Source organism: Psammomys obesus, unplaced genomic scaffold (assembly GCF_907164565.1).
Source record: "Psammomys obesus unplaced genomic scaffold, mPsaObe1.curated_primary_1811, whole genome shotgun sequence".
Classification (NCBI taxonomy): domain Eukaryota; kingdom Metazoa; phylum Chordata; class Mammalia; order Rodentia; family Muridae; genus Psammomys; species Psammomys obesus.
The window spans coordinates 47692722-47702549 of record NW_026585504.1 but is presented as its reverse complement, the minus strand read 5'-3'; the positions used below and the strand labels follow the sequence as shown (position 1 = coordinate 47702549).

Sequence of the window (9828 nt, the reverse complement as noted above, 5' to 3'; positions counted from 1 at the left end):
GCTGAGGCGAGGGCGGCTGAAGCGGAATCTGTCGGCCGCCGCCGCCGCCTCGGCGTCCTCGTCGCCGTCCTCGGCGTCCTCGGCCGCCGGCGGCCTCCCGGCCTCCTGCTCGGCCTCGGCGTCGCTGTGCACCCGGAGCCTGGACAGGAAGACGCTGCTGCTGAAGCACCGGCAGCTGCTGCAGCTGCAGCCGTCGGACAGGGACTGGGTGAGGCAGCAGCTCCAGCGGGGCTGTGTGCACGTCTCCGACCGCCACATGGCCTCGTCCTACCTGCGCCCGGTGCTCTGCACGCTGGACACCACGGCCGCCGAGGTGGCGGCCCGGCTCCTGCAGCTGGGCCACAAAGGCGGCGGGGTGGTGAAGGTGCCGGGCCAGGGGCCGCCTCCCGCCGCCGGCGATCAGACCCCGGACGGCGCGCTCGGCCGGCGCCCGGGCCACCCTCCCGGTGCCGTCGGGGCCCCCTCGCGCGCGCCCCCCGCTGACCTGCCGCTGCCCGGCGGTGCCTGGACGCGCTGCGCACCCCGCCCCAGCCCGGCGCCCTCGGACTCCAGCCCCGGGGAGCTGTTCGCGGGCGGCCCCGCTTCCCCGGCCCGCGCGCCTCGCCCGGCCTCCGACACCGAGAGCTTCAGCCTGAGCCCCAGCGCCGAGAGCGTGTCGGACCGCCTGGACCCCTACAGCAGCGGCGGCGGCGGCGGCTCGTCGTCGTCGGAGGAGCTGGAGGCTGACCCGGCCTCGGTCTCGACGGGGGCTCCCGGGCCGCCCCACCGCCCTCGGCCGCCTTCCCCGAAGACCTCGCCTTCGCTGCAGCCGAAAGCCCCGAGGGCCATCGATGGCGCTGGCGGGATGGCCGGCGAGGGTCCCCGAGAGGATAAGGCGGTGGCAGCTGCAACTCCGGGCGGCGGTCCTCTGTCGACTCCGGGGAGGATCCGGGAGACCGCGCAGAAGACGTCTTCGCCGCCCCCCCTGTATGTGCAGCTCCATGGAGAGACTACCCGGCGCCTGGAGGCGGACGAGAAGCCATTGCAGATCCAAAATGACTACCTCTTCCAACTGGGATTTGGGGAGCTGTGGAGGGTGCAGGAGGAAGGCATGGACTCGGAGATTGGTTGCCTCATCCGGTTCTATGCAGGTAAGGATGTTGCCTGCACCTTGATGTGTGGCTTCCAGCCCTGTCAGGGACCGAGAAATGATTCAAGGGACCTGGTGAGTCAGTCTGATGCCCTTTTCTAGCTTGTTCACATGCCGTCTGTGCAGGTACTAAATTGAGCATTCTTTAAATCTGCAAGTTAGTGGAATGTCCAGAGCCGAGGTGGGAAAGCTAGGTGGACGAGGTTACAAAATCACCAGGAAATACAGGAAACAGGTACAACCCGAGAGAGGTACCAGTCGGTATCCATAAAGGTGCCTTCCCCCAGGTCTCTGCTCTGGTGGTTTGGGTTGTTCTCTGCTCTGTTTGGGCAGCTTGGGATTTTGGGTAACTCTCCGACGCTTTAATATGGATAGAGGACAGTGACCAACAAAAACTTGCTCCATGATGCCTTCCCTATCTCTATGCAGATGTCCACAGTTGGCCATTCACAGGCAGTAAGTGTAGTGTGGGCCTCTGGGAGTTTTGCTCTTGTCAACCGATGCCCTTGTTTGTTCCACTGTCTGCCACGCGTATTTACTCACTGAGTCTCCTTAGACTCCGGCTGAGTCTGTGTTCGTTGTTTGAGTGCTGCTTACCCTAGGCACTTTTAAATTGCTTTATTTCAGTTTCCTCTCCATGTTTGAATCTTGCATAAAAAAATGAGTTGGCCTGTTTCTGTCTTACAGCCTTTATTGTCAGAACTGCAGGGGGACTTGAAGCAGACTAGAGTTCATGAAGTCGGTGCTTACTGCCTCTCTGATATGACCTGAATGAACTCTTTGGCGTTTTCAGTATCTGTTCAAGTGCTTTTCCCAGTGTGACCAACGTCACGGTCACGCTTCTCTTTTGCCTAGAGACTTGTCTGGAACTAGGTTGAGGCGTTAAATGGGGAGTGGTTATTGTAGCTTAGCTTTGTAAGCCCCTTGAGTTTTTCTTTGCTTGGAAGAGATCTTAGTGATCAGAACTTCTGTTTAAAATAAAGTTAGCATGGGAGAATAAAAACTTGAGGTGTCGTAGATGTATACGAAAAGGAAAGGAATGCTAACACCAACCCCCTGACTCCAGCGTTTCTGGAACAGTTGGTAGTGTCTGTCTGTGTGTCTTTCACTCTTTCTTTCTACTTTTTTTTTTTTTGTCCAACATGTGTTCTAGTTGCAGTTTAGTTTAAATGAATTAGTCCTTAATATCCATATTGAAATATGAAAGACAGTATTCCTGAAGGAACTGTCCTTCTAAGTTTTATTGAAGCTTTTAGGAACTTAAGTGGATATTTTGATTAATGTTTGCCTTATAAAGAAAACCGAACTGTAATACAGTAGTGTTTCCTGGAGCTAGTATCTTACTGGATGATACAGCTTTTAATTTTTTTTTTTCTTCCCAGAAAAGTGTAGGTGCAACAACTTTATCTTTTTCTTTCATGGCTCTTGTGACCTGTGAAAAATTTCTTTGCACAGGCACCAAATGGTAATCACACTTGGAACGGAGAGTATTTTAAGATGAGAATGATATAGTCTTTCTTAATCAAGGGAAATGGGTATGAAGTGAGGTATAAGCAACAGATAATATTTGAGCACGCTTTTATATGTGGAGGAAGCTTTTCTCCGCTTTGTTCATGACTGGATAAATCAGGATAAATATCTGTAGGAAAGGTTAGGATGTCATAGTTCTGAAATTTAAATCTTGGGTTCTTTTTGGTTGTCTTTTCAGTAGCACTTAAAATATTCTGAGTGGGCTATAAACAGTTTGTTTTCTTTCCAACTCAGTTTAAAAATGAGCTGATTTCTGGTTAAATCTTAAGTTTCTGGTGTGCTTATTTTAATCTTTTTTGTTTGTTTATGAAAAGGTAATTGTTACCTCCTGAGTTTGCTGCTTTATTTGTCTGAGCACAGGATACATAGATACAGGCGTCTGTGTATATGCTTGTAAAAGTAACTAATAAAGTGAGGGTGCTCTGCACAAATGATCCAGCCCAGGCTCTAATCTGACGCCTGGGCACATGTACCCTACAAGAAAGGTATCTGATGGTTGCAAACGTGTGAGTGTCTGTTTTGGCACATGAACAAAGTTGGACTTATTTTAAGCCTAACTTCATTTACTAAGCATCTCTGTACTGATATCTGTCATAGAATAAAATTCAGCATTAATAGATGCTGTTTCAGTTTTCACAAGGATGTTTGTTAGTAATAGGAGGGCGCGGCTGAAAGGTGATCCCACATATCTGCACATTGTCATATGGTAAAGACTTACCCCAGGCTGAGGAGATTCCTAGAAATTGCTTCTGTGCTCCAGTGGAACACAGGACAGCTAAAAGGAGGGTGTTCTATTTTGGTGGTGAGTTCTTTTGTGTAGGGAGAGGGTAATTCATGTATGTTTTAAATGATTTCCTTTAAGAAGGCACTGGAAAATTGTGCAGATTTGCTTTGATAATTTGTAAGTGCCTTCTTGAATTTCTTGTTGCACATCTTTTCTAGTGGAGTTAGGTGGAGTTAGAGATAGCTAGGAAGTTTGAGATCGCCTGAAAATATATTTAAATTGAGCACATTATCTGTATTCTTCTCAGCCACGTTATTTCTTATTTTCACGAAGCAGAAAACTTTCATTCTCTTGAAGGCCACTGTTCAATTAGGTTTTAGTATTTATAGTCTTTCTCAGGTTGTTTAAGGGCTTTTAAAGCTATTTACAGTTTCAGTGAATGGTTAAATATTTATTTGGGTGAAGTAAAATAAAAGTCTTTAAATGAAATAGGTGTTGGATGAGAAATACTATGTAATTACAGTTACCAAAAGCTTAGTTTGAAATTGTTACTGCTCCTATCACAAGAGCATTCTTTGAGTTTTAAAATATTAGGAAGTTCAAGTGGTTTTAACGAATGTTATATTAAGTTTGCTAATTATGCTAATGTTTAATTTTCTTTAAAAAACACACATCTTAAGTTTTACCTGAAAGAGTAATTTTAAGTTAAAAAAATTTAGGAATTTAGTTAGCTGATCTAAGTTATGAATACCTAAGCATGAATAAGCTGTTTTGTTAGGACTCCCTGGGGCATTGGTGTCATAGGGCAGTAGTAAAAGTCTTATTTAAAATTTTTTTCATCACCTTTTATTTTAGCTCTAGTTGTCTGCTTAGTTCAAACTGCAGCAACAAGAAAGATTGTTGCCAGAATGGAGACCATACCTGTGCCTAACGGCTCTTGGGAGATGCATATATGTGGGCTTCCCTGGCAGTAAGCCTGCTCCCCTCTCATATTCCCGCTCCTTCTCTTCTGGAAATGCTCAGCCTTACATGATTTCCTACATGGAGACCAGGAAGGGGTGGTTAGCATCCGCACTGTATGACAAGCGGGTTCTTATTACCATAATTACAGCCGTACTGAGCAGTGTGGTTTGAACATGTGACTCCAGCGTGTGCTTCCATAGTGCTTTGAAAGTACAAAGCGTTTTAATTTATTTTGTTGTCTTTGTGCTTAACACTTTCTCATGTTCATTTATTTGTTATTTTTCATGCAAAGTATGTGAAATCGTTTGATAAAAAACAGACATTGGCTTTTTATTGTCTTCAAAAATATTAAAGGGCTTTCACACAAATGATCTCATTTGTCTTTTCAAGAACCATTAGGGAGGAGTCCCTGGTGCCAGCCTTCTCAGATTGGTGATCTGGTTCTTGCTGTAGGATTTCGGTCCATCCACTGCAGAACCGAGATTAGCAAGCAGAGAGCCTCTGCTTTGTAATTCAACTCACTTTCTATGAATTGGCGCTGAATTTCATTCACACTTGAATTTTCACTGAAAGCGTAGAGAAAACATGCTATGTGAATAATGAGGTGCTGTTATCGGCTAGTCCTGTGTGGGGTTTCTTGTAAAGTGCAGATGATTCTGTTTTTATCACATGGCCTTTCAAAATGTAAAGAACCAAGGTTGACAAGTAAGCACAGTTACAGAAAATATTGAAACATTGTAAATTCTGGGTATAAATCGTGATACTTAAAGTTGATATAGCTTAGCAGTGATTAGTTTTTTATCCTGATATTTCTTGTTGTTAAATCTTCGTTAGGAATTTGTCTAAAGAGATAACTTGAGAGTGAACTTGATGATCTCTTCTTTTAAGGCAATGAAAATACCCATCTCTGAAGAGCGTATCTCCTTGAAATTAGAATTACCAGAACTCTACAATAAGTAGTACGTTTTGACATCTTCTTGTATCATTTTGTAGTTCTTAGGTTGTGTGAGAGTTAGAGAGCAAGCATTCTCTGAATTTCACAAGCATTTTGAAAATAGTGGTGGTTTTGTACTCACAAAAGTGATTGTAGAGATTAGACAGGTGTAAATCAGTCTGTGGGAAGTCTCCGGTTACAAGTTTTAGCTTTTTTCCCCCCGGGCTGAGAGTCACCAGCAGTGCAGGTCTAGCCTGTGTGAGGCTCAACGGTCAATCTGCCATACTGCGACAAAACCAAATCCATTGTCAAATCAGCTGCCTTAAGCAGTTGTGTAAGATGTGCTTGTTCCTGTCTTCTTACAAAATTGAATTTAGCTTTGATTTCTTAGGAAGGTCGCATTTCCTGGCATCATATAGGATCTACGCCTTGTGTAAATCTTGGTATTTTTGCTTAACGTTTGTTGAATTGAATTTGTGTAGTTTGTTCAGCAGCTAGTGAAGTGTGTCCTCATTCTTTTGACTTCCATCCTGTTTGGGTCCCCAGGGATGTGTTAGACACACATGCACACAGAGGCATTTCTCCCATGGCAGGAGATTTCTGATGTGCCACATACTATTAATATCTTCTCTTTCACGTGACTGAGCTCTGTGGACTTTGGGAGAACAATTTTCCTTCAAAGTTTCCCTAGCGTTAACAGCAACCCTCTTTCAAAGGCATTCCATATCTCAGCATTGAGATTAATTTAATGAGACATCTGTCAAATGAGGCATCATGCATTTAATGATTTTGTTATGTGTCACATTTTATGCAGCCCAGTCTCTCCGGACAGGAGAATGCTTAACCATGAACTCTGCAAGTCCACTCAGTGGGAAAGCTGTTTCTTTAAAAACATCTGGCATTTGTGAAAGTTGAGAAAGAGGTCTTATCAAAATGTCTCATACTAGCCTGGGGAGATGTGGCCCCCTCCAGCCCACCTTCTGCAGTTCTCCGCTGTAGTCACTTCTGCTTGTGGTGCATTGGCCCCGAAGGTTTGGGTCCAGCCTAGTGTCCTGCACTTCTTTTTTTAAAAAAAAAATTAATTTTTTAATATTAATTACAGTTTATTCACTTTGTATCTTTCTCTCCCCCCCCCCCATAGCTCCCTTCTGCATTCCCTCCCAAACTCACCTTCCTTCCTTCAACTCCTCCCATGCTCCTCTAAGTCTACTGATAAGGGAGGTCGTCCTCCCCTTCCATCTGACCTTAGGTGTCATCACTTCTAAGGCAGACTCTTTATGTTTACCTTTGGTTTTCTAAAGACAGTTTTAATAAACAGACCAAACCAAACACCTGCCCGGTCAACTTTTAGGAATTTTTAACCTAAGGCTGTTTGACTGTTTAGATTTACATGAAGCCTCAATTAAGGATTTAGACAATTCTAATAAGCTGAAAACTTAAGGATCTGGAAAGAATGGATTTTAATGGTACTTTGATTAAAGAACATTAGGATACTCGGTTAGCCGTGACATAGATCTTTAAAGTTATGTGGTATAGTAATTTTTATCATGCTGGAACACTTTCAGTATGCTAGGTGGAAATAAAGCATAGCTGCCCCACATATCTGTGTTGAAATAGTTTCTCCTTTGATGCTGTTTTTGTTCCTTACAAAACCTCTAATGATAAAGTATGTCTAGTGGCTTCTGTAACTGCAGTATTGTGAGAACACTGAGGAAATGCTTTATTTGTATGTAGTATATATTTTGTGTTTGAAGGCATAAATATTTCAGCAAAAGGAAGAAATTTCCAGAATTTTTGCCATAAACTTTTCAAAATAAAGCTTGACTTAAAATAAATTAGTCTCATTTCCAGGTATATAAGTTTATTCAATTGAAGGTTGAATATAATTCGAAATAATTTAGTTGTGAACCATTTTGATACTCAGTGAAAATTCTATTTAGAAATTTAAAGTATAAGTGAATTTGAATGAGTGGTTTTACTTGTTTTGTTTTCCCTTTAGTTTTTCTCATTTTTTCCAAGCAGGAAGAGATTTGTTTGTCAGTGTTTCTGGTGACTCATCTATTTGGTGAAGAGCACTTGGAGAATAGATCTTTTCATATTCCTGCCTCAGTTAATAATAAGTTGCGACATTTGGACGTTCTTGTTAAGTACCAGGCATCTTTTTAAATGTAGCAACAGTAAGCATGATCTATGCTGGTTTTTATTAATTTTTATTTATTTAATTTTTGGGTTTTATGTTTAGTTAACATCTGAAACATTGGTCTAAATTTTGAGATTTTTATGCACAGATTGAGTTTTCAGGCATTGCTATAAGAAATGTATATCTTGGGAGAGGTTTTTTTTTTATTTTTTTTCTTCCTTATCCACGAGAGTGTGGCTAGCAGTGCCTTTTGTTGTTGTTGTTGAAGCTATCTTGGGGTTCTTGTTTTGGTTGATGCTCTGTGTATGTTTGTGGGGACAAGGAAGTAAGTGAACTAAACGTTTATCAAAATACAACATTTTGGGGGTGAAAGTTCTCTTATTTCATAGTCTGATTGGGAGGAAACTGTGATTGTGAGGTATTGTGGTTTGGAGAAACCAGTCTCTTCTGAGAGTTGGTAAACTTGATAGGATTTTGGGCATTTTTCTCCCCTGATGCTGAGGAGGAACTCCGTAGCCTTTGGTACATTCTAGACAAAGAATTCTACACCACTGAGCCACCTCCTCAGTGTTTGTGAGACAGGTCTTGCTATGTAGCCTAGTATGGTTTTGAACATGAGATCTTTCTGTCCTGCCCCTCCTGGGGCCACAGGTGTGAGCTAGCAGATCTACTTGGGTATTCATTTGAACCTATGCTGGGCTGTGATTTCCTCATCTGTAAAATGAGGCACCTGGAAGTAGGGCAAGTCCAAGATCTCTTCAGACTCTTATTCTCAGATACTATTAGAAAGCCTGATTTTCCATGGATTTTGAAAGTTGTTGTATTGAGTTCTGTATTGTTGGTTCAAAACTGTCAAATCAGCTAGAAGGGGCATATATCTAATATATCGAAGTTTGCAGTCAAAGGAGATGTCTGTTTGGATAGACTAAAGAAGATAAACAATGTTTTATTTATTCTCTTTATCATTGATGCTTCCTAAAGTAAAATCTGGTATGCTGGAGATGAATTGAAGTTAAATTCTTTTCCTAATTCATTCATAAAGTTCCCTTTACAATCTGGTTTACATAGTTTATTGGAGTATAGTTTACCTCATTGTTAAGAACTCGATGCTTGAGTATTTTTTAAAGAATTATTTATTTTATGTGTATGTGTATGTACCTGAGTAAGAGTACGTGCGTGCGTGCGTGCGTGTAGGCAGTTAAGTAGGTAAGTATCCATGAAAGCCAGAAGAGGGCACCAGACATGCTGGAACTAGAGTTATAGGCGGTTGCAGGCTGCCATGTGGGCTCTGGGAACTGAAACTAGCTCCTCTGCAAGAGCAGCGGTGCTCTTAACCACTGAGCCGTTCTCCAGCTATGGTTGGTCAGTTTTAATTTGTGGTGAGCTGTGTGTTCGTGTACTAGTACCTACCGTTGTTGGCAGGAGGAAAAGCACTAAAGAAAATGAAAAGTCCCACTACATTATCAGATTAGGGAATTCAGAAAATTGAGATAATTTAGTACAGTTGTATTTTTACTAGATGAGGAAAGTAAACTCGCAGATCAAGTCAGTATCAGAATTAAGTACATACAGATTTTAATAGGCTCTCCAGAGTCCGGTTCCGCATTGTGAGCTTGTAAGGAAAGTTCACTATTTTAGTGACTCTTCTCACGATTTTTAGTGAAAGCTAACTATTTTTAGATGTTGTTTATGCTTTAATTACTCAGTATGAAGGTTTAGAAACTGTTCTTTACACATTTCATAGTTTCTCTATTGCCTGCTTCTAATCAGTGCCTTTGAGAGGTGGCATATCACGGTGACAGACTGTAAGGGGAGACCCTGTAACTGAGAAGCCAACAGCTGGGTACTCATTGTGCAGAGGGAAATTAGATTTCATCATTGATGCTACCTACCCTTTGGGAGAGTTAGGATAGAAGTTAAAATGGTTGGCTGAAGAGAGGCTGAGTTTTAGAATATTAGTGCTGGCTTGCTTCAACTTGAAGTAGTTACAAGAATGGAAATGTTCAAAAAAGAATTTAAAAAAATTAGAGTATATTTGAAAAACAAATTTCTCTCCAAGCATACATGTACAAAAAATATTGTATATTAATTGTTCCATATACATTTCCTTTGTATGTGAAATATACAAATTGTTCCATACTATGAAAACTAAAAATTCCATATAATTTAATTTAAAAAGTTAATTGTGCAGTTGATTATTCCAGTACCTATGTTAAGTGCTACTGAAGGACCTGTTGGTTCTACCTTTGTGCAGTGTGAACAACTGAAAAAACTTTGTTCATTGATCTTTGTACTTCTGTTGTGTATTGAGTTTTAAAGTCTGTATCCTTAAATATGCTCTCTGTCTGTATCTATCATCTGTCTATCTATCTATCTATCTATCTATCTATCTATCTATCTATCTATCT

General features: G+C 42.1%; 1 protein-coding gene across 1 annotated transcript in view; it reads left to right on the top strand.

Moving 5' to 3' along the window:
• Phlpp1 (PH domain and leucine rich repeat protein phosphatase 1) overlaps positions 1-9828 on the top strand; it is a 217321-nt gene that overhangs the window by 767 nt on the left and 206726 nt on the right. Inside the window, exon 2 of the mRNA XM_055603063.1 lies at positions 12-1130. Coding sequence (XP_055459038.1) covers positions 12-1130 — 1119 coding nt within the window. The remainder of the gene's footprint in view (positions 1-11; positions 1131-9828) is intronic.